General features: G+C 36.9%; 1 protein-coding gene across 1 annotated transcript in view; it reads left to right on the top strand.

The window, feature by feature from the left end:
* Nucleotides 1-26595, top strand: part of gfra2a (GDNF family receptor alpha 2a) — an 89887-nt gene that overhangs the window by 12158 nt on the left and 51134 nt on the right. Inside the window, exon 3 of the mRNA XM_065247393.1 lies at nucleotides 25110-25196. Coding sequence (XP_065103465.1) covers nucleotides 25110-25196 — 87 coding nt within the window. The remainder of the gene's footprint in view (nucleotides 1-25109; nucleotides 25197-26595) is intronic.

Genomic DNA, 26595 nt, shown 5'->3' on the forward strand with positions numbered 1-26595 from the left:
CCGATACCGATCACCGATTTGTAATCTTCGTGATCGGCCGATACCAATTCCGATACAGATTTTTTAAAAGCTGATATGCAAGCTCTTTGATGACTGTAACTGTTACATTTTTTTCTAGATAAAATAATACCACGGATGTTGCCATTGTTATATTACTTGCAGTAATTAGGTATATTATTGTTTTAATAGAGACTCAAATAAATAAGCACAACAAATATTTATTCTGCAAAGAGAAATTTAATATGGCTTTAAAAAGGCTTATGTCTCCTAAAATGACTGAAAATAAAACACTTCACAGTCTTTACTGCATTAATTAAATATACACGCATTCGTATGAAGTATAAAAGTTCTTTAGTCAAGAGCAGAGAGTGATTTTATTGAGAGATGAATTAGGTTACTGCAGCTTTAAGACGTGAGAGAGAGATCGCTCTGTTCACGTGCACTGATGACAGGCTGCTGTGTGTGGGTGGCGGCTGAACGCAGACAAGCAGCTGTGAGGAAAATAAAAGTTTAAACGCTCAAAACTTTAAAACACATGCAAATAATAAACTTTTGGCATGAGGATGCAATTGTCCGTGATAGATATGTGTTGTATACGCTGTTTGATGGTGATGTGAAGCAGTGTTCGAATTGAAGGGGGTCTGGGGGGGGTCCCTCAAGGCTTATAGCAGGTCCGGGTCCCCCCAGACCCCCTTCACAGCCCATAAACCACAAAAACATAAATTAGGGGGGTCCCCTGGTTTTTATTAAAATTAAAATACAACATGAATTTAAAATTCTCATGTTGCGCTGTCACAAAGCGATAGGCTACTGTCCGTTATTTGTCACAAATTCGCAATAAACTAATTCAAATGAGTTCTGTCTGAAATAAATATAAACTCGCAAGTGCGCCTCCCGCTGTTTTCTAAAGGAATTGACAGACGAGTTAATGTCGCTGTCTGGATTTCGTGTGGATTATATTCACCTCAGTGACGGTAAGAATGTTTAGTAATCTTTAGGGTTAGTTTTTTTTTATTCTTCTCAAACTATTATTTCATAACAGTGGCGAGGCTACACACTCAAACTGACAGCTTGTCCACCAAGTCAAGAAACACAAAATATTTGATTAGTAAAGCAGAAGAAATCACGCATAAATGATAATAAATTAGCCTATAGTCTTTTTAAAACGAATCGCTCAAATACGCATCATTCAGAAATAAATAACTATAGAAAGCTTATCTTTTGCATGTGTGGTTTTAAACCTTGCAAATGTTAACATGCAAGCGATTTTAAACAAGTTGAGTGCAAGATGTTAAAGTGAGCTGTTGTGTGTGCACAGACAATAACGCACACACACTCAAATGGACGCAAACTCATAAGCGGACGCACAGAGACGCGCGATTCTAAAGCATGCAAACACAAAATTATTTTGAAATACCACAGTCTTGGCACCTATTCTCATAAAAACATTCAGTTATGTCTTAAAGTGAGTGCAAACATTTCAGAAAGAAGTCAAATCTTTGTGTTGGTCTGAAAGTAGCAGTTCTTTTTTCTGTCATTTATATTAATTAAACAACAGAAAACAAAGGAAAATCACTTCTGTATCTTTAAAAAGATTCATTATATTATTTTATATAATAAAGAAGACAGTGTTAATGTTTATTTGATTATATTTATACCTAAATACTACTGTTAGATCTTACTTTATTTGTAACTTTGTTCTTTTCTATTCTTATCTGCTCATCATTTCTTAATTTGTTCTTATTTTATTTTCCTAGCCCCAGTTTTTCTGATCCAAAAATTATTCGATCTATGATTTAAAAAACGCAATGTAATCCATTTAACCACTACTAGTAAAAATATGTAATTTGAGAGTAGGCATTGAGGTCCACCCTATTTCACCCCTATTCTGTTTAACATTTCTGGCCTTGCAGTGTTTCACACTAATTTGAGGGGTAAAAAACTTTTATGGTTTGAGTTAAGGGTAATTTGGGGTTTATTTGATTAAAACCAGGATCAGATGATTGTTGATCCAGGATCACATCTTACTTTGTCAAATCACAGCGACCCTATAATGAGGGGGGTGGGGCTTGGCCAGGGGGTGGGGCTTAGGTAGGGGACCCCCCATAAGCTTTGACATAATTCGAACACTGATGTGAAGATGCCTCGCGCTGTTGACCGGAGCGCGTCCGCATAGAAAAAACGCATATCTCTGTAAAGGCAAAGAGAGACATACAAATCTGCACGCCGCACATGAGCAACGGGTTGTAAAAATGCTCGCGCTACGTAAAAATGTCTTTAATTGCAGCCGCATTCAGGATCCTTTTGATGACAAAAGTAAACAGAAAGATCGGTTTATGAGATCTGCAGATTTAGCGAGCACCGATCAAGTAATTTAATGCCATTATCGGCCGATACCGATCGGCGGGCCGATCGATCGGAGCATCCCTAATTATTACGAAATGCACATTACTTGTAATGCGTTACCCCCAAAACTGAGTGTATACATATACAACAGACATGTTCAAAATAAAAAAGGCTCCCAACTTTTCTGCTTTACCTGTAAACTGACAGCAAATTGTGCAAAATATTGCATTGTTTCTTTCGTCATGTTTTACCCAAGATAAGTCTGCTTCCAAGATGTTAAATATTATACATTGATGAAAATATATTTTTAGGGACTAAGGGTAAAGCACGGGCCCGAGCGGGCAAGTGACAATACTTTTTACTGGCCCGGACGTCTCTCAAGCTTGCCCGGGCCACCGGGCAGTCCTTTATGTTGAGCCCTATAGTCATAGTCTTCGTCAAGTTTATCGTATCCAGTCTGTCTATTGTTGAGTTTATTTGTTCCCTGTTGTTTGTGCCTCCTTATGGGTTTTGTTTTGTTTGTTTAGTCCTAATATTAAAGTGGTGTGTTCAATCAGTCTGCGCATGGGTTATGTCTCCTTGATTTTCTTGACACTTTATTTTTAGGAGTGTACTGTAGGTGTCATTAATCCATTCACATACTATAGAAATTAGACAATCACAGCAACATGACTTTACACTTGTATTTTACTATATTTATGCTGGTCGTACTGGATTGTTGCAGGTACTACAGTAGGCCCATGCTATTTAGCAGCAAAACCTTATGAATCTTATGTTGATGTCTTATTGGTTAGGTTATTTTAGCAGTCTGGAGGCACAGCACCATTTAAAACATGTCAGAAACACTTATAAACTATTATGCTGTTTGGGGTTTAAAAGCAACTGGCTCATCTAATAGTGAATCCTCATGCCCTGAAAGCAGATATGTGATGAGATTCTTACTTGTTTCTCTGTTAAGAGTTTGTATTTCAGTTATGCCTTTGGCACTTTCTATTTCTGATGATCTGCCTCCTGCTGTTGAATAGCCCCACTCATCTGGAAAGATGTAGTTTGGGGAACAAATGCTGCCACAACACTACTGAACATGGTTTACAGGCAAAAGGGACAAGCAATCATGCCAGGGGGATACAGACTCAGGTAGAGGATTGTTTTAGCTCCATTAAACTGGAAATGGATGTGCTCTTAAAGAGTGTAATGAAAGAAAAAAAGCAATTATTTTGCAATATGCTGAGGACGATTCTTCACCTCGCTGTGGAGCCCTCATTTGAGCAAGTAATTTTTCATCTAAAAAAATGTTTAGTAAACAAATGGAAAATCAGGGTATTAACATGCTGATTCCAAAGAAACACAACTGAATTATACCTGCTGGCCAGGTATTGATGTTAGTAGGGGGTTAATCATATTTTTGAATAGCTGATTTTTTATCTTTATTGTTAGGAAGCCAAAACAACTCTCAAGTGTGAAATTATAAAATTGTTATATTTTGGGATGTATTATAATTCTTAAGGCTTGCTGTCAATCATTAAATCAAACTGAATTATTGGTCTAACAGCGCAACTGTCTTCAGTTTTATGAACTGCATCCATTCTGTAGTCTCTCCATGAGGTGCTACACAATTAATAATGCAATGTGTTTCATTTTTTGGATTTTATCTTGGCACTCTCTCAAGCACTAGCTTAAGTCTCTCTGCAAAGCACTTTGAAGGCCAACATTAATAATAACTGAAGTTAACAGTACATACAACATATTTACAATAAAACTTTGAAGTTTTATGAAGTAGATTATTCAAAGTTTCAGTCTGATACGATGTAAATAAAAAAACAACAAAAACATTTATGGTTATTGTCTGCACACTGACAACATGCAAAGGTCTAAATATGACTTTATATGCACCAAATAAGCGAATATCTATAAAAAATCTGCGTATTATACAAACGTAGTGTCTTGCAGGCAGTGATGTTATTGCCTTAGGTCAGCCATTTGTCAAAAGCTATACTGTTGTATCTCCTCTTACAGTATGTCTGTAGAACCTGTAAATGTAACAAGTTTTAAATTTTCTCCATCAATTGTCAAGTCAAGTGCTGACTTTTACCCACTTACTTTCATTTGTGATGTTTATCTGTTACATCCCAAATGTAAAAAAATAAAATAATAATAATAATAATTTCTATGGCCAAACATATATTGTAAATATATATAATTATATATATATTTTGTAGAAAGTAATGCTCAATTGAATATTTTTTTTAATCTGGAAATATATTTAGTTATATATGTATAGTATATAGAATATGCTTAATACAAGTTAATTTTATAAAGTATATATTTTATATAGAAGTTGAAACTATATTTAATCCTTGTTATGTTTAGTATTTTGTAACAAAAACATTTTTTTTTCAGTGCAACAGGAATATATTTTGTTGTATTGAAATATATTTTTTAATGCTTTAAAATGTATTTAATTTTAAAATATATTTCAAAATATACAAAAATGGACAAAAATATATGGGTGAAAAATATCTTTTTGTAAACATATTCCAAAAGTATTTTTTTGGCCATTTTTGGTATAGACGGTTTCGGCAGTAACAAACTCCGCTAAGAATAAATAACAACAAAGTCCTTTTAAAGTAATTTATTTATGTAACAAGCAAAATAAACAACACGTAGATTGTCTAGGAAACCAAACATTTGTCATTTTCGACGAGGTATTTAAGAGTTCAGTTTCAGCAACTACTCAGACCATTAAACAAACAGAAACTGGAAGTAAAGTTCCGGCCAGACGCGTATGATGAAACCATCTATATTTAGAAATATATTTAAAAATATATATTTTTGCCGTATGGGATGCGCACATGAACAACTATGAGAAACCCACTGTTGTATATGTGGTACTAGGTTGCGTTTTGGTTGATCGGATCACTAGTGAACGTGAGAGACACATTCACGTTTACACCTGGTATTTTAATCCATCTGTTTTGTCCACTTTTGACAGCTTCTGTGATGAATACTTTGAGGGGGTGGTCTGTGGGCAAGTCCCTTTGCTTTCACAAGTTGGATAAATTACAGGTTTAAATTGAAATAAAATAATATTATGTCCGCTGCTTAGTAAACATGCTGCACAGAGTTTTTTATACTGTAACTGATTAAATAAGCTTGTGTAACTTTCAAACGTTCACAAAATTAAACAAAAATGAAAGAGGCGGAGAGCAGTCACTTCAGTTTTATCTATAATAGCCTAAAGATAAAATGACTAAAGAAGCCATGTCCGATGGAAAAACATTGGGCCTTAAAGTGACACCATGTAATTTTTCAACCTTCATAATAAATTTTCAAGACCCTTGTGATAGTACATTGACTTTAAATAGGTTGAATGACATGTCTACCATAGCCTGACGGGGTCTGTATCACTTTTACTCGTATTTTAAAACTTAGGGGATCTGGTAGTAACCAGAGCACAAAAAAAACTACAAAATTCGACTGCTTTACGGCATACGTCACTTCCTCCACACAATTTGTTTTTAACGTGAATTTTGCTGGAGGCTACTTAAGGAGTGTAGAGAGCAACTTCTATTATGTGACTCCGTGGCACCGTGTTAGTCTTGTGGCCCTATATGACACGGGCGACCCGGGTTCGATTCCCTTTTAAGGCAATTTTTTATATAAACTCTTGATTCATACATAAATGCGATCTTCTTTATAAATGACGGCGATTATCTTGCATATAGTTCCCTGTATTCAGATGCTGTGTTCACGTATTTACCTTTCTTTTACTGTGTCTATGGTATTTACATTACAATCCAGGATGCTATAGCAGTCAAACTTGCTCACAGTGTAAAACCAAACCCTACTCATTCACCAATCAGATCCGAGCGTTTCTCTCTTCTCTCTTCCTCATTTGCTGCGTTCCGCTGTCACTCGCGTGACGTATTACAAAGCGGCAGACTTTAGGTCTGCTTGGATCACATCGGTTTACTTGGATTTGGAGCGACAATTTTCACACAAAAGAGAGGAAAAACGAGCGCCATTGCGGAAAATCCTGGTGGCGAGGGAGAGAGAGACGATGCAACAATATTTGTTTCGAGAAAGGCAAGGAAATACTTCGGATCGTTTCTCAATTGGAAGGCTGCAGCCTCCGGAGGTCAAATATGCAGGCTGCATACGTCATCAAGCCTGGTTTATTAAGGTAAACTGAACATTACATTCGCAAGTCATAAGCATACTGCAACAATTTACGATTAACTAAGTATAATAGTCAACTTTATAATTGTTAATATTGTGAAATAAGACAGTCTTGATGACGTATGCAGCTTAGAAATACGACATCCGGAGTCTGCAACCTTCAGATTGAGAAATGGCTTCTGCCACGAGTTCCTCATCAGAAAGTTGTAACATGACTGCGTTTCTCCCTGTTGTCTCAAAATGTTGATCGTTTAGCGTTTTAAATGTTTAGTTTTTAGTTTAGTTTTAAGGTTGGCCAGTTCCTTTCCTTTGCGACAGTGCTGCGGCGCTTGTGGCCTCTAGGGGCGCTAGGTGTGAAAAATACATGTCTAGCACCCCCTAGTGGCCAAAAAGTTCCATGGTGTGCTTTTAAATATGCATTGGAGGGTTATATTAATAATTTTATTTTTGAGAAGGTCGATGAAAAGCTTCAGCATTCGTTTCCAGGACAAGCCGTTTTACCATCTTTACCAAGAGTAAGTTACCTCTCCGTTAGTTTGGTGTTACAGTATTTACATAAATCATTCAGCACAACATTGCTATTACAAATAACAAATAACATTTGTTATCTCGGTTATTTACAGATACATTAATGAAGCTAAGTGACATGATGTACAACTATTTTACACGTTTACGTGACCTTAAGCATTATCAGTTTATTAAGCATAATTGGAGTAAGACCCATTGTGTTTCAATGAGTATGCGTAAGCATCACAAAGGTCATGAGTCTGATCCCAGGGAACACACATACTGATAAAGAAATGCATACTGTACAGTAGATTGAATGCAGTGAAAGTCATTTTGGATGTCTCTGCCAAAAGTATAAATGTAAATGCAGGTAGTGATGGTTCAACCTCAGTTATAAACAGCAGTCCTCTGTTTCATATACAAATTAATTTTTTAATTATGACTAATAAATCAAATGCTGTTTTACTGTCTTAATTCCATAATCAAATAGCTTGAGTTGAATTTGTATGTTTGTTGTATTTTTATAAGCAAGTGTACAGTATTGTTAAATGCATTTGAGATTAGATGTTCTGCAGGTAAACCCAGAGTTCAGCCTGATTAATACCACAGAAATAATTGGGGTTAAGAAAAATGACTATGGAAGTAGGCAAGAGGAGCTTCTCAGTGCAGTAAAATTAATTCAAACATGTCAGGCACAAAGAGACGGATTACTTTACTGACCTCTCTCACAAATCTCCTATTTCCCTCAATTTACTGCCAGTAGAAAAAATGACAAATGGTTTTCAATATTTTATATTTCACTCTGGAAAATGTAAAAGTAAAATGTTTAAGTACAGTGGTGTTTCTCATTAGTTACAGTATTCATACACTATGTGTGCTGGTCATTAGCGTATACTGGCCTGTATGTACTATACACTTTCCATGTACATACAATTTGTAAGTACAGTGTTTGTTATTATTTATGATATATGTACACAGTAAGTACCTGTCATTAACCTACACTTGCCTTTAATGGCGCTTTTCCATTGCATAGTACCCCACGGTTTGGTTTGGGTCAGGTCGGGTCAGCTCACTTCACTTTTGCTTGGTTAGCTTTTCAGTCGAGTTTAGTAACACTTCGGAGTGGGAGGGATTATAGGCGTGTCGTTATATTTGCGCTGCCTACTGCTGTGACATCATACAAGTGAGAGCGTCGTTGTACATTCCCATACATTTATTTATTTCTCACTCCACCAAAATATTAAAATTGAGCAACACAAATAGATGTTTGGACATTGCGTTTATCACTACCTCTGTCTCACATGACACCCGTGGCATCAGTCGACGCGCTCCGCTGAGCCTCATTTAAGTTGCATTTAAACATATATGCGGAGGTGCGCGTCGCGAATGTGCCGCCACAAACTGCAAGTCTGGAAAAAATTGGCATAGTGTTCCTGGTTCTCAACCTGTGGATGTTTTTCATCACTAAAAGGGAGTTTGGGAACTTATAGCAGAGCACAGATGACCACATGTTTGCTCGACACAGCGCAAGCTAGCATGAAGGTAAAGTTAATCTTTTACATTATAGCAATGATGCTGGTAGTGACGATTCTCTCAGACCAATCAGTGATCTACAGTGTTTTGGCATCACGTTATGGTATCAACTTGGGTTGCTTGGAACCCCAACCGAAGTGGTACTAAAAAAAAGTTTTGGGTATTACGTACTGCACCCAGTGGAAAAGCCCCCAAAAGTAAGCTGACCTGACCCAAACCAAACCATGGGCCACTATGCAATGGAATGTTAAATTGTACATTAATTTGTAAGTACAGTAGTGTTTTTTGTTAGTAACAGTACAGTATAAGTACCTACACTATAAATATGTATCTGGTATTACCCAGTACTTATCTAGAGTTACATAATAAATATGTACCACTGGTATACAGTAATGATACCCTTTAATTACAATGTTGATACTCAAAAGTAGGTACTACAAATTTGTCTGTAAGTACAACACATTTACCATATATACACACGTACTGTAAAATAAAGTGCTACCCTAAACATACAGTTATACAATGACTGTACCTTAAGGATCTAGTGTACCTTTAAAGGTACAGTTAAATGTTTTGAAAGCCTAAAATTTAACTGGTACAAAATTGTTTCTTAAGGAAGACATTAGGTTCTTAGGGTAGAATATTGTACCCCAAAAGGTACAAAATTGAAATGTGTTGTATGCCCATAAAGGTACAAAATAAGCCTTTAAATGGGAACCACCCTAGTGACAGAAAACTTTTTAGGCAAATGTGAAAATAAATGAGGCAAATGTAAAAAAAAAGTTTACACAGGATTTCATGTACAGACTGTAGATTACAGGATGTACCCTATGTAACCAAGTCGTTTGGATGTTTTATTTTTAAAGGTCTCTTGAGGCTGCACATGTTTTTGGTTAAGACCTAATGAGTGTTACACTATCACAATGGCTATCAAAAAAAACTTCCAAGTATATTTACTTTGTTTGTAGAAGCAGATGTGTTGAGGCTTTGTTGTTTTTTAAAGAACTGATCTTTACTCCTGATTACCATCTTGATTTCCCAAGAGGTCTTTAAGCTGAGGTGGCTAAGTGCTCTTGATAAACACAAGTTTGCTTCTTTAATTAATGTACAGATTTTTGTGACACAATAGGCATTAAAGCTGCTGTGATAGTGATTTATTTGGATGTCCCACTGGACAGTTTTGATGACTGTATTCATGTAGGCTTCCAAGTTTTATATAAAGCAATTTAGAGGAAATTCTCTCTCTCTCCCTCTCTCTCTCTCTCTCACTCACTTCTTTCTCTCTTCTACTGAGCAAGAGCAAAATTTGCACCAAAATACTGGTGGGCATGACCGGACAAACAGCTTTCTTGTTTTTAAAAGCACATAGCCACTGTTTATATGCTGTAACATATAATGATCACCGATTTAACCCAACACTAAACATAAGACATTATAAAATATGTCATATTAAACATATATATTATATTAAATTAAAACTTTTTGCACTTTTACAATTTAAACAAATAGATTATCCCAGATTTCCAAAAGAAAAAAAAAAAATCTGTGGGCAAATTTGCACTAAGCAACCCCCCCCCCCCCACACACACACACACACACACATACACATCTCATTTCAAATCAAGGATCGTTGTAAGAATCCTAACAGGATGTTTCTAAAATAAACTATTGGACATTGTGGATGAAATCACAGTCTGTTTCTGTATCCAATGTCTTTTTGGAACAGGATCAAAGACCTCATTCAGTGAGGTTGATATTGAATGACTTGGCTGATACTTAGACATCAGTGCTTGCTTTGCTTGAATTACTTGCTTCCTGCTGACCTAATGGAGCATTAACAGGATAACTGGGGTTTATTAGAACCAAACATCAATGATATAAACAAAGTCAATGGTGACAGCATAAAAGAGATAGGTCTTTACGCGAGGAAAGTTGTTATGCCCTACTTTTGGTGAGCTGGTAAAATAAAGGGGAGGATATTTAAGCAATATCGCTCGAGTAGGAGTGTGATATAGCTCTATATCATCACAGCTGTGATTAGGCCAGAGGCACGAGGCCGTAGGCAATCACAGCCGTGATGATATAGAGCTATATCACACGACTCCAAGAGTGATATTGCTTTTATTCAACAGTTTGACGGCACACGTTTGAAAAAAGAAAACTAGAAAACAACAACGGAGTTATTTTAAAAGCCTCTTTGTTTGGGAACTACTTTCTTCTGCCACGGATTTGAGGGCGGCCAGAATGACAGGTTACACTTTCGGCTGCTTTTAATCTCATAATAACTCAATGGACGGATTAGCCGTTTCTTTATATTAACGTTTCTTGGTCACAAAGTGTAGTTTTAAGATTAGTTCAGTCGAGAATGTATATGTATTATATTTAAATCTACAGTCGATAAGTAAAGATAGCGCCTGTTTGAACATTTGCTTAGTAAGATTCGGTGTGTATGAGAACCAGAGCATGAGCGGACGTCAGTGTTCACTCGCCCTGCTGACCACCACCCTCTCTGGGCTACATCTCTGACAGGGATTCCCTGGCTCTGATGTTGGCCCTGTCTGTGTTTGATGGTCAAAAATGAGATCAAATCAGCAGTATTTGGTGTCATGATGAAACTATTACTTGGTTTCTTATTCATATTTAGTCTCTTTTGTGTTGTTATTGTTATGGCGCGAGGTAAAAGTTGATAAAACTATACTTATATAATGTTACTATTGCTTTCCCATTTAATCTTAACGCGATACGAGCACTTGATTAGACTTTGTTCTTGTCAATACTATATAAAACTGTTTTTTATAAGTGTCAGGGAGATGCTTTTGCATGCTGCTTATAAATATATCAGTGGCGATATCTCATAACATGTTTTAATAGTCACGTCACAATAAAATAAATGATTTAAGTGCACATTTAAAAGCTGTGCTTACCTGCAGTTCGACGGTGTTTTCGCGTTCTGAGAAGAGAGATTGCTCCAGAAAAAAGTATTGTTTACATTCCTCTTTCCAAGTGTTAATCGTCCACACGATGTGACAAGAAGACATTACTCCCATTAAGTTTAAAGATACATCCAAGAGCCCTGATCTTTGACGGAATAATCACTTCCGATTGGGATTCAGAGACTGATTTACGAGCTAGTGAACTAATGAGACAAACCGAGAGTGTTTTTAAAAACAGCGCGTCTGTGTGTGTCCGTGTGCGTGCAGATTTTCCATTTAGAGATGAGCCTGTTTAAAGGACCTCCATTACTAGGTGGCGGAATGATACGAAAGGTGAAGCGTTACTGTGCCGTTATCAGTAGAATATCGCATAGCTCTTAGCCAATCAGATTCGAGAACCAGAAAGAACTGTTGCATAAAATGATATATTACAGCTAATAATGCATCAATTAAAAGTGATTTTATTACCGGTATGCATTAATTACAATAGGTGTAGAGAGTCAAATGATAAAACGTTATTTACAAAATCTATTTTGAGGTTTTGCAGAGGTCACATATAGTTTGATTGTCTGGTCTCAGGCCCTTCACAAACAATTACACAAAAGCAATTACCCAGCAAGCATCTGTGAAGTGCACAGCATGATTTAACAGTAGACTGAGAACTCTGCTGTCTTCACCATTTAGTTCACCATTTTTACACCTAATACACGGCAGAATTGAATTCATTTCACATTTGTGATAAGAACGACCAGTCCTTCAGCTTACTTCTCTGTTTTACCGTGTGCTCATCGATTACGTGTTTATTTTTCACAGCAAACAGACAGCGATGGAAAGTATATGTGGAGGAATGATTCTTTACGGTTATGGTCTTCCACAAGACATCCATTGAATTGCTTTCTCCCTGTGCTGAGAGATTTTATATATTCATCTTTTCATCACCTCCAGACTTTTTTAAAATGGTTTACGTATCCTGTTGTAAGGGCAGGAAATGGCAAAACATAGAAACAAATGATATAAACCTCAACAGTTTGGTTATGAAATATGGGTGTACAGTATTTATGTCACTATCAGACATCACAGAAATGAATTTTTCAATTATAAATATCTTCCCCCTTGGGTTATTTGCACTTTCATGGACGGCTTGTGAAAGTGTGGAACAACATGACTGTCTGAATAGCACGCTCATAAAAAACATATCACAACCGTTGCCTGAAGAAATCACCTCAGTTTTAAATGTATCTGGTGAAGGAAGAAAGTTGCTAGCATACAGGCTAGCAAATGTAAACATTAAAAATAAAAATAAATGTGTCACATGTATCTTATTCGTTTGCACCCACTTACCTGTGAGGTCACGTGAAGTGCTCCTACTGATCTTAATATCTTAAAATAATATCTTGTATGTGTGTTTGTGATAATTGTCATACTTTTCCAATCTTTTAGTGTGAGCATGTTTAAGATTTTATGTAAAAACATTTGTCAAGATTCTCTTGTGTGTGTGCTGCAACCATATTTCATAAGCCGATTTCATGTATGTGAGCCTGGCCTTGGACTTCTTATGACCAATATTTATGATATTAAATGATTGCAGACTATGACAAAATTATAGACATTATACACTGTCAGAAATAACAATGGTCAAAATATGTACCCCAGCTGTCACTGGGACTGTAGTTTTTTGTGATTTTTGCGGGCAAAAATTGCGGGAACTTGCAAAAATTGCGGGGACTTTTAAAAATTGCGGGAACTTGCAAAAATTGCGGGAACTTGCAAAAATTGCGGGAACTTTTAAAAATTGCGGGAACTTGCAAAAATTGTGGGAACTTGCAAAAACTGCGGGAACTTGCAAAAACTGTTTGCAGCTTTTCAGTGATGTTCACGTCACATTATCACGTCACTTCATAACGTTCCCATGGCAACAGGGGACATGGCTGTGCTTGTGTGAGGTAAATGCAAAATTTTTCAACTTTCTGCTAAGATATATGGTATTTGCTACGAAAATGCGGGGATTATGACATCATGCAAGCCTACATATTTTACACAAGGAAATCTGATGAAATTTATGCTGCAAAAGTGCGGAGTATTTGAAAAAATGCGCTCCCAGCAGACTTTGGCTGATTATTCCTTGAATCATGCGATCGCATAATCGTGTTTTTCTGGTGGGACTTTAAAGAGGTCATATTAGTACCCCAGAGGTACATATTGGTACCAAAGAGAGCTTATTTATTTATACCTCCAGATCGTCTTTGTACCAAATGTAAACATATCTGTACCTAATAGTACATATTAGGACCTTTAAAGGGTACCCAGTGATAGCTGGGGTACATATTTTGACAGTTTTTTTCTAATTGGAATTTTAATACTATATTATAGAAACCTGTTGATGTCGTCTTGTGTCCCCGGTGTGAAGCTGAAGGGCTGTTAAGCAGGTCACCACCTCACACTACAGAAAAGCATTGAGTGTTCTCAATAGCTTGCCATCAGACAACTGTGTCCGTTCAGCTGTCACCTCACAGCTCCTGAGCTGGACTTACTGACAAAGAGAGACAGACACGCAGCATAGACAAAGAGACAGAACTCAAGAAAGCGTGAGAGGGAGAAAGACACAAGGGAAAGGAGAGAGACAGACTCCCCGTGGACTCGAGTAATAAGCTGTCTCTTCAAATGACCATCAGAGTTCACTTCACATTGCGATGATTGCAGGTGAAGGAAGAGAGAGTGAATGATGGAGCTCTTATTCAGATTGAAATGTCACAAAGAAAGGACATATGCTAATTTAAATGTTTCGTACATTTAGTAAGTGCTACTTAAAGCAGGTTCACACTGTGCTCGGCATTATGAAGTTCAAACATAACCGTTCAATCAAAACACAGAGCAAATAAAAGACAATGTCGCTTACTGCAAAACGTTACATTTGTGATTGAGGTACCTGACATGCGTCAAGTCAATGTAGAATGTCTATTATAGTTGGGCTCAAGCAACTGGACTTTATTTAACTAGACTTTACTTGCACTATGAAAAAAACTGTACCTTTAACTTTAACCTATGCTGGGTTGCTTCAACCCCAAATGGCTAGGTTAGTCCCTTTTTGACCCAGCGCTGTGTGCGGGAATTCAACAAACTTTTTTTAATGAATAGCATACAAAATGTTTTTCAGAGTTGAAAATAAGGGGTGACTTAGGGCAGTGTTTCCCAACTCCAGTCCTCCGGGCCACCCACCCAGACTGTTTCCGAAGTCTCCCTATATAAATCATCCGAGTCAACTCATCAGCTTGTTAGTATGTTTACTATGGAGTAATTTCCGACATTGTGAAAGAAGGCTGGTGAGTTCAAGTGTTTTAAAGAGAGACATCTAAAACTGTCAAGGACTGGAGTTGGAAAACACTGACATACTGTAGGGGGACTAAGTCCACGGAGTGAATTTCAAGGAAAGGTGCAATTGCAGATTCCATTTTTTTAGTAATGTAATAGCCTCTAAATTATATGCACACTGGAAATGCTGATTTTATTCATCTTTGGTTTAAAAATATAATATATTTTTATAAAATAATACTATCAGTTGTGTATCTGTGTGTTATTTAATTTTTTTATTTTTATTATCTAATTAATGACCAATTCCCTTTTTTTCCATTTTTGACTTAAAGGGCACATATTGTGCAAAATTCACTTCTACAAGGTATTTGGAGTGGACATAAATGTGTGTTGGCTGTGTGCAGGGACGTGCACAGGGGGGTTGCTCAGGTTGCCCGGGCAACTGCCCACATGCCCTTCTCGACTCAAGTTGCCCTTCCGAGGTGGAAAAAAATAAATTGTACTTTTACTTCGTTTACACTATGCAGCGTTACTTCGTTACTGTATTTTAATTAATTACGAAATTTGTATTTTATTTTTAAATTGCTATCTTGTGTTTCTGGAGCATTCGCGAATTAATGACTCGTTTGAGTCGATTCCTTACAAAGTGTTGCAAATAAATGAGTCTTTTGAGTCGATTCTTCACAAAGCGAATGGGCCAAACGTTTTAAATTGGTTCGTGAATCAGTTTGAATGAATTGTTCAGATCGCTGCAAAAACGGAATCGTCCGAAGCTGTTTTACTCGTAACCTATGTAGAAACACGCAGAATATAACCAGTGTTGGGTGACGTGGAAATGAATTTACCAATCTTTTAACAAAAAGCAAAACTTCACACATGTACCCGCCATTACATACACGCGACCTGTTCGTCGTCAGACACAGTTAAACGCGTGCAACCTCCAGAAGGATTGTAGCACAGATTGAAGAAAATACATCGATGATTGACGTCTGATGATTGTCTGTACTTTATGATGTAAGTGATTCTCACAAAACACACGTGACATGACAACGTAAGAAAACATGAGTTTTGTCTAAAATCATTTTTATGTAAGTGTAAACTGTCAATGTCCTCAGACCATCTTAGAAGATTCTAACTTTATACATATGCAAAACTGTTGTCAGTTTACTTGTCTGATATTTCAGCTATAAGCTACATCAACATTGACACTAGAGTTAATTTGTTAATTTGAAATGCTTGTCTATTCTGTGTTTGTATTCTTTTTCTGTACTGTTTGTGTATGTTGCAGTTTTACACATACTGTAGAAGTGCCCTTCATAAGTTTTCTTCTGTTTGTTGTGGAGTCAAGAAATGTCTAAACATTAAAAGATGAACATGAGACAAAAGTACAGAATCTGTCACATTATTTTTTTTTAATGGTCACTGAGCTGTGTCCTGATTGTTTACACATGAAAAGCATAAAATGTGTAGGATCAGTTTGATTCACTTATGAGCATTTGTGTACAACACACACAAGTCAGCATTTAATGCTGTTGTTCCTTTTTGGTAAAGCATGTGTTGAAACATAAACAAAGGTTAATAAAATGTGACATTCTAAACTTCTGACATACTGATATTTATCTTACCAATTTCTGGTCTCCACAGCAAACAGAAAAATCTTGTCTTTACAGTTCTGATACTTATGGAGGGCACTGTATTGTGTGTGTGTGTGTGTGTGTGTGTGTGTGTGTGTGTGTGTGTGTGTGTGCGTGTGTGTGTGTGTGTGTGTGTGTGTGTGTGTGTGTGTGTACCTGGTAATTATCACGTTGTGGGGACCAATTGTCCCCATAAAGATTAAAGATAGGAATACCAGTGTTTTTGTGACCTCGTGGGGACATTTTGATGTCCCCATGAGGAAACAAGCTTATAAATCAAACAGAATGATTTTTATTGAAAATGTGAAGTAGCTGAATGGTTTCTGTGATGGTTGGGGTTAGGGAATGGGGCAGGTTAGGGGAATAGAATATACAGTTTGTACGGTATAAAATGCATTATGTCTATGGAATGTCCCCACAAAACATGGAAACCATGAGTGTGTGTGTGTGTGTTTGTGTGTGTGTTTGCGCGTGTATATCTAGATTAATTTTTTCATGAGTAACTAGTAACTCGCTACTTGAGTATTATTTTCATTGCATACTTTTTACTTCTACTTGAGTAATTATTTATTTAGTTACTTGTACTTTTACTTGAGTAAAGTTTTTTTGGCTACTCTTTCCACCTCTGTTAAAATCTTCATGAATCTAGGCTGAGTTTGCCTCGTTTAAGCCTAAATAATCAGACAGGTAATAGCTAGCTACAGCTTGCAGACAAGCAGCCTAGGCTACAAGTTTTTTTGGTAGGCATTAGGCAAACATGTTTGCTGATTTTAATAAAGACCCTGTTATTCTCAGTCCTTCATATAGGCCGTGAGTTAAAAAAAATTTTTTTTTGAGGGGGGGTTCCCTTTATTTAGGTCAGAGCAACTGCCCCTAAAAATTCCTGTGCACGTCCCTGGCTGTGTGTGAACACAACCACTGTTCAATGAAAGAAATCCACCCTCTTCTTCTTTTTAAAGACCACCAATGGTCTAATTCATGATTTTACATTTCCTTTGGTGTGTAAGTGTGTATTACATGTTAATGATATGCAAAAGTACATACCCCAAAGTAAACGATAATGCGAGTTATCGCCTCTAATGTAAATCTCTTTTCTTGGACTACAACAAACACACAGATTGTAGGCAACAGTTTACTTAATGGGATTGGTCATGTAGAAAAGACAGACATTATCATAATTTCTCCCACTTTGGACTCACAGCCTGTAAGTTAACTACGGTTAGCACTGCATTATGAACCAAGGAGCGTCACATTTACAGCTGAGGTCAGAAATATTCAGACAAATCACAACAAACAGATTAGCTGGCCAATCAGGAACACAGAGCTTCTCAAATCCGTGCGTTTCAGGAAGAGAGTGAACTTAAAAAAAAAAAGATTTTTAACATAAACCATGTGAACACATTGTATTATACCAAATACACAAAATAATGTTGTTTTTATTAGAAATAAAGTAGGCAGGACTCAACGCAAATAATTTTTTATACTGGCCCGGTTGGGCCAGTGGTTAAGGTTTTCACTTGCCCTGCCAAAATTTTCATTGGCCCCACCTAAAAAAGATTTCAGTGTCACATATAAGTCAAATATAATTGTATACCTATACATTTTATTCACTATTTGATAGGGCAATTGGCAAATGTAAACCTTATGCCATTGCTGAGAAGTTAATGTTCGCAACACTTAAATTGTGTCTCGATGGTAACATTGCATAAGTATACATACAGACAAACAGCCACAGGCAAAAAATATACTTACTGAGGATGAAGCACGGGCAAATGACAATACTGTTTATTGGCCCGGGCCATCGGGCAGTCCTTTATGTTGAGTCCTGAGTAGGTGCTCTTTAATCCCAATTAACCTTGGAGAACCCCGGAGAATCCAAAAACCCATTTCTTCTATTGAACAAATTTGACCCCATGGAGAACCCAGGGTTAAATCAAAGCAGTCTCATTAGACATGTTGGTTTAATTCTTTGTTAATGTGACGTCACACAAACGAAGCCCCGCCCACGACAACAAAACAAAAACTTTTTTAAATGTGTTTGCTAGCATGTTGTAGCACTAATTCGACTAAGGCTACTAATATCTCAGACCTATATTCACAGGAATCAGATCTACTTTTAACCGAAAGCACTCTCTGTCTGCTGGTAAGGTAACGTGAAAATGGTACACAAATAGGAACATTTTGGACGTGCTGTAACAAATAATCTGGGGAGTATTTTGTGCAGAAACTTTGCAGACACATTCTAGGCACACCTGAGACTATATTACATCTTGTAAAAATGGGCATAATGTGTGCCCTTACAGAAGAAAGTTCTTATCATAGTTCTAGTCATAATTTTTACTTTCATGTTGTTTCAAATCTAAATGAATTTATTTATTACACAAAAGTGGAAAAAAACATTACTTGTAGCTTTTTACCATGCAATTACAGCGGATGGACACTGAAGTTTCAAGCATTAAATAGCAAGCAAAAGCTCCATTAAACCGGTACATACTGTACAGCTTGCACACTATATCTGTGTACAGGGAGAGTCATTAGTCACTGATAATCTCCAGTGAGCGGTTAACCTCTGCAACTGAAGTCAGTGAGTCAACCAGAGTCACTCCAGAACCAGATTAGCCTAAATCATTTACCTACTTCGACCCATTAATTAAGCATATCTGACTCATTCTGCTGTAGACCGACAAGGCTAATTTTCTCAGAAACTCTCATTATCATGACAGGAAGAAGACAAGGCAGAGTATTCAAATCGGCTGTGATTGTGACTTAAATTTCAATCTCACACAAACTTACTGTATATTGGTATGACTGTAGAAGACTTGAAGCCCTATCACTTCTGTTACTGTATTTGTGGCACTTTTGTATCCTTTACAGAGCTTGAAAACCCTTAGACCCTTTTCATTGTAACTAAATAGAAATATAGGAACATTAGTTTATAGTACTTTATAGAAGAAATAAAGCATGCAATTTTGGACCAATAATTTATTTTCCTCAACATAAAATTTTGTTAGAATAATTCACGAATTGCAATCACATCTGTCTAACAGCAGAGTCACTCTCTAACTCTTGGTCAGCAGGATGAGTGATGCTTAATATTCACTCTTCCATGTTACTCTAATGTGAGTTAGGAACCATCTGACACACGCCATCCTTCATCAGATCTCTACGCATTTACCCAGCCCGGCTGTATCCTATCCAGCTCAGATACATCAATGGAGCTCACACATCCCTGATCCAAAGTGACAGTGAAGCTCACTGTATGATAAAATGAGACCGACATGCCTTAAAAAACGCAAATGATCTGCGATCGCTAACGGAAAGACGAAGCTGAGTGCTAGTACCCAGGTGTGTAAATCACAAGGAATGATTGTGTATTTAAAATGATGCTGTAGGACCACCAGGAAAACGAGAAGGAAGCAGTGAAGCCACAGTCGTATTTTATTTCTCACACAATCCTTGCTCTAGATTTACAGTACATTACGTTTATTGCATTATTTGGCAGATGCTTTTATCCGAAGCGTCTTACAGCGCATTCAGGTTACACATTTTATGCATTTTCTAGCCAACAATCCTAGCGGCACGCTCTTTCAGTGTAGGCTGTAGATTTTCATTGGCCTCACCGGTAAATATGAATAAATAATAGATGAAAAGGCAGAGGATTTTTTACACATGTAAAGAAAGATAAATGTTAATTACACAAGTGTAAACCGTAGCAGATGCTGTTTGCAGTCCAGTGTAAATACATAAACAAATAGCTTATGATCTATTACAGAGGTGTCACGGGAGTGACTGTGTTGTCACAAAACATGCACGAAGATGAAGGCGTAAAACAGGCTTTAATTTCCACAGGGTAAATTCTAACATAGGAGTAACAATCAAACACAGCATACACTCTAAGAAAGGATGTGTACATTTTTTTATACATTTTTTGTGTTATGCTATTTAACATATTGGGCCTATTAAAAAGATCTAATCGCATGGTCTAAAGCGTACAGCGCAAGTGCACTTAAGGTGTGTCCGAATCCACTTTTGCTAGTTTAACAATAGTAAAAATAGTCTGTGCGCTTGACTCACAGTCTAAAAGGATTGTTCCTATTCTTGTAATGAGTAATGGGTGTTTTTTGGGTATAACGTACAATAAACCAATGAGAGTCTTATCTCCCATCCCCTTTAAAAGCCAATTGCTTTCTCTTTAAATGTCATTATTTCAGTAATGGAGTAATAAGTAAAATTAGCTGATAAATTATGATACATGATAAAAAAATATTACTTAAAAATGGTTCTCATCTCACCATATCCAAAGATACAAAGTCATCATATACTTTAAATATGTGTTGTAGCATAAAAAATACATATAAATGCAATATTAGCACTTTTTAAAAGCAAAAAAGCAGCTCTTCTGCCAGCTAATCTCAGCTTCACACCTTCTAAGGTCCTGTAAACTGTCATCATTTATATCCAAGAGACTCAATAATAAATTGTTACTTTTTAATCCTTGTGGTGCTGCTCATTCATGTGTGTAATAAGCAAACGCGGGTTGTCATCCTGTTTATAGCGCACTCTTTAAATAACAAAAACAATATTGCGCCATTGACATTTCTAGACCAGTGGCCGGTTGCATAAAACTTTAAGACTAGTCTTAAAAGTTAGTCATGAATTTTTTTCTTCAAGACTGATCATAAGTGTTTTAAGTATGTTACATAGAAAGGTAGATTAGTCTAATTTAAATCCAAATAATAATACTGATTAGCCCTAACTAATTGCTAGTTGGTCAGAATCATTCTTAAGACGCAGTCTTATTGTCACGGCTATGTTTATGCAACCGGCCACAGGTTTTAGTTTGTCAATAGTGTAGTCTATTTTTAGTTGCCTCAACACCCCAACAATGCACTTAAACACCCATTGTTTTCAAGCCAGCATGGCCATGGGCACACAAATGGGCGCAAATGCATTTGCTATTTAAACAACTTGACCTGAAATTGTTAACTGCGTCAGGCTAAAACTAGCAAAAAACACATTGATCTGCATTGTGTCAGGTGTATAATAGGGCCCATTACGTATCATTTTAACACATTATGTGTCATTTTGTGTTGATTTTGTGTTAAAATAACAAAGTGACCACACAAGTTGTGTAAAAGTAACACAAAATTAGTTGTTCTTATAATAACACAGAAATGTGTCTATTTTGGCACAACGCATTTAGTAGTGTTGTCCCAAACTGACACTGATTTGTGTTGTTTTTAACACAGCCATTCTTAGAGGCGATTCAGATTTTGCGTCTTCTGCACATGCAAATATGTTATTATGAATGTTGCTGCAGCCACTTGAAAAAAATTTTCAGATTGCACATGTAGCGTGTAGAAAAAAAGGGAGAAAAGGCTGCGGCCCCATTTTTCTGTGTGGTTTTAGACGTGAAATGTGAACCGCCCCTTAAAGGTGCAAAAGAGGATGTTTTTTGCTGACTGAGAATCCAAAAACGGTTACTGAGTTTTTTAAATGAGCGCATGCGTAAGAACAGCCTCCCTCCTTCACAGCTCATTTCTAGGGAACGCCTTCCAAAACTCGTGCACGAATATTTGAACACAAGTGTTTGTTTACCACCGGCATATGCTGTGTCGCGTCAGTGGATTCATTATGTGAAATTATGATAATAAACTAATAAGACGTTAAAACGTTAGATCAGTCGACGCTACTCCCATTTCAACTAGCATGTAGCAGACTGGTCACTGCCTTACAACTACAGTACAAGAACAACATCAATATACCTGAATAACAGTACAACAATAATTATTCCCCAAAGAAAGAATAATCACTGTTACCTGTCGGGAAGAATTTTGCGAACTGCGCGTCTGTCTTGACACCTCTCTGTTCCTTCATTGCTCTCCAGCGTTGAAATGTTTCTCCAATAACGACTCCATTTACATTACGTTCTTCTGACAATTTTCTCCTATTCCCAGCAGCTTAAAAAAGTCTTTCTTTTGCGTCCTCCTTCGAGTTTCTTCTCTACTGTGGTGCAAATTCGAGGAGGAAAGCAGGATCGACAATGAAAACAAAACTAAACTTAAGACGGAGTTTCATGCGCATGCGTCACCTGTGTTTAGTTACTGGAGCACGCACGTCTCTCACAAGGATCGTAATGGCAGTGATTGACAAGCCAGGGGGCCAATCGCTTATGCGATGACCGCATGAGCAATTGGCTGATGTTTTTAAGGCCCTATCTTATGCACAGATGACATATATTAATATTATTACTTTCAGTGCAGCTAATAAATAGTCTTTTATCATTTAGTAAAGACAGTTTCAAGTAATATTGCAAAAATGTATAAAACAAACATCCTCTTTTGCACCCTTAAAGTGTAGTATAGACCAGTGGTTCTCAAACATTTTCTGCGTACGGCCCCCCTTGTGTACGGTGCCTTCCTTCGCGGCCCCCCCAAAGAAAATTTATGACAAAATACTGTTCTAAAATTTAACATTTTAATTAAACAAAACATATTAAGTTTTACAATGTAGTGCTGTTGGTTAGTAGCCTTATTTTTTTTTAGGTTTAATTACACAGAATTCATGATAAATGAATGTATTTTATAAAATGTCATAAAACTGGGGCCCCCCTGGCACCATCTCGTGGCCCCCCTGAGGGCCCCGGACCCCAGTTTGAGAACCACTGGTATAGACTAGACAAGACAACAATGGGGAAAACAGAGTGAGCTTAAACGTACTGCGGAATACATTTATGAGTATGATTGTAGATGTGAAACAAGTGAGGAAGCATGGAGGATCATGGGAAATGTAGTCCTGAGGGTGACAAATGGTGACAACAAGGGAAACAGACAGGGAGACAAACTGGGAGCGTGACAAGAGGTTGGCAACCCTGCTTCTGGATGTTTATCTTACTGCTGCATTTCATTTAAATCCTGGACTGATGTTTCGTCTATCATTCAGACCTGTTTTTTAACATTCTTTAGCAGATTACGGGACATTTTTTAAACCTTTTACACATTTCACTGGGAATTTATAAGAAGATTATAACTGGATGCCACTCACTCAACTAGATATACGTTCAACATAAGGTCATGTGACAGCAGTGTAGTATACTGTAATCCTGTCTGAAATGTGTATCATTGCTAAATACAAAAATAGTATGCAGTATACAGAGTGCATTGCACAGAAAACCGAATACATGTTGGTGAATGCTTAATGCTATTGTATAGTATTTTTATATATAAAATGCACACGTGGGTTGTACACAAGTCAGGCATATTAAAGTTTTTTTTTTACAGTATTCAAGTATCCCTGAGGTGTACTTAAAATATTACAAAAAAATGTGTTCCAAAATGCATGTATAAATAGTTATCAGATCTTCTACTTCATTTTTCTTGTGCAATATAATTAATACTTACAGAAGTCATTTAAATGAAATCGGTTACTTAAAGTTTTCTGAATCTTTGTTTAGTCCAAAACAATAGGCATATAAAGAAGGTCAGATCTGACATGACAGTAAATTTGTTTAAAAACAAACAAGCCATTAGGGGTGGGCGATTAAGCCTCAAAATTATATCATTATATTTCACGAATATTTGCAGTAATGATGTTTATGGCAGTAAAACAAATTTTGGAAAAGGAAGGGCATTTTCCATCCAACGAACTGTCATTAATGACAGACTACCTAATTTGAAGTTTAAATCCACTGTCATAAGGTATCAGAAGCAGCATTAAAGTGCAATAGTAGTGACACGATCACACAGAATGAGTCAAATGTAAACAAAGTACAAACTAGAGATGAAATACTATGAAAATTTTACATCACTATAACACTACCACAGACTTTATACTGGTTTCCCATCCACTCCCAACAGATCCCAGTAACTCAAGTCAATAGCTAACAATTAAAAATTGATTTACATGTAAGTGCACTTTTGTTTGCATAAATCAAATAAATATCATATCATGGCACATTGGGGTCATGAAATAAATGTTCATTTAGTTCAGATAAAACACAAGTGAATAAATCAGATTTTCATATAAACACAGGAGAAATCAGCAAGTCGTCTGTCTATGGTCTGTATATGTTGAGAAATCGGGTGTACTTTAGGTGTACTTCGGAGTTTTACAAGTTTCTCGAAGTTGATTAGTCCCGCGAAGCGCGTTCCCAATATGTCGGTCACCACATGACATCTCAGTTTTCTTCCTTCAAGGCACAATGGTTATATTATACATAACCAAGACGTTTTCATACCCAGCAACAGCACAGTATTTGGTCTGATATTGGAATACTGTTATTACAATCTTATCAAGATTGTAAACAACTACTCTTTCAGATCCATTTGAGTCGCTCCACTGACTGAACACCAGTGGGCGGAGCCAATAATATGAGGATGTTCTGTGTCTTTCTGTGGGGCAGGTCAAATGAAAATGAATGGGTAGAAAATAATAAGTAGTGACGTCATAAATCCAGTCATTTTTCATTTGCTTTTATGTCGTGTGATGGTTACATAATTGTTTTCGTTATTGATCAGGAGGGTGTTTTAAGGGTGTCTATGAAACTTCCAGGGTGTATTAACAATACCAAGACCTGCTGGTATCGATATGTTAAAAGTTGAGAGTAACGCTGTAAAACTGTACATTACTAAGCAATACCATACATTTTAATGATTGTTTTTCTTTTTAGGTGAGGACTTTTATGAGCCGTCTCCTTATGAACCCATGACTCCTCATCGCCACTCAGATGCATTTCGCCTGGCATCAATCATCTCAGGTAAACATCAATGTTTTCATTATATTTTTTGTGCGTTATGTATCATGTGCTGTACACTATACATTGCATTATGTACACATTGCTGTACATGGTTGTTGAGGCTGTATATACGGGTTCATTTTATATAAAATTTATAAGAACGGTTACTTCCTTCTACTTTTTCTATCAACAGCCATACAATGAAAAATGAAAATAAACGAGTCCTTTTCTGTTCTAGACAAAAAGAAAAGTGATCATTTCGGTGAAATAAAACCACTTCTAGGCATTTGTCACTTTGGCACGAGTTAAGTTTAATGTTTAATTCACCGACAGCAGTCATTGTAGACGGAAGAGGACAGAAATATTGCCTCCAATCCATTATCAGACCCTCGCAGAGCCTGGAACAACCCAAATAACTCATTTTTATTCTGATCTAAAAAGAAATAGCAAGGGAATGACAAATCTCAGGCACACTACAGAAAATAGTGTATTCAACAGGGTTGCCAGATCCATCTTCTTGCCAATTTGTTGTATAATACCATTTTTGTGTCTTCAAAAGCCTGCTGTGAGCTGATGTTTGGAGTTTGCATATTTTCCTTCTTTCTTTGCATAAAATAAACAGTACAGCTGGGGAATGTGCAAACACAAACAGCGTCCATTAGATGATAGCTTAAACGCAGCTTAATGCCACCGCGGTATTCGTACAATTACACAGACTGGTATTTATATGTGCTGTTATGGTTGTCACATCTTCAGTTTATTTGATATGACAACACAGAATGGGAAGCATTAAATGATACCCTGTGATACTCATTCCTGCAATCATCCAAATATCTTTGAAAAAATTGGACCCGTGTTGCCACTCAATGCATCTCACTTGCACCCTTCAAAGATTGCATTGACACTTCTTGATTTGATGTGACAGCCCAAGTCATTATTCTAGACCGCCTGTGTTTGGTCATTTACTAAAAGGGTGTGAAAAACAAGCGGACCGCAGCACTAACACTGACATATTGAGGATAAACCGGCAAACCCTCACGGCCCAGATCTGCTCCCTGACGAGAATCTCTTCCGATCTGGAAGTGGAACGGCCCTGTGTGCTGTATTTAGGACGTGGGAACATTAATTGTGATCCTTTAGCACTCTGGTTGCCTTGATACACATCCCAGGGTTCATCCATCACTGGAGTCAACAGTGTGTGTGGCTAGCATTTCTTTGCGGTCAGTAATTGGATAGTAATATTAGTCGAGTGCTGTACTTCATCGTAAAAAACTGCAACTGGGACAAGATTGAGACTATCAAGAGGTGTATACTCATATACTGTATATTTATGTACTGTACAGTATATGAATAACATATAAGTGGATCGCAAAATGTGTGTTTCATAAACCCGTAAGAAGCGAAAGTTTTTTCTTTTTTG

The sequence above is a fragment of the Paramisgurnus dabryanus genome, chromosome 11, assembly GCF_030506205.2.
Source record: "Paramisgurnus dabryanus chromosome 11, PD_genome_1.1, whole genome shotgun sequence".
Lineage (NCBI taxonomy): Eukaryota > Metazoa > Chordata > Actinopteri > Cypriniformes > Cobitidae > Paramisgurnus > Paramisgurnus dabryanus.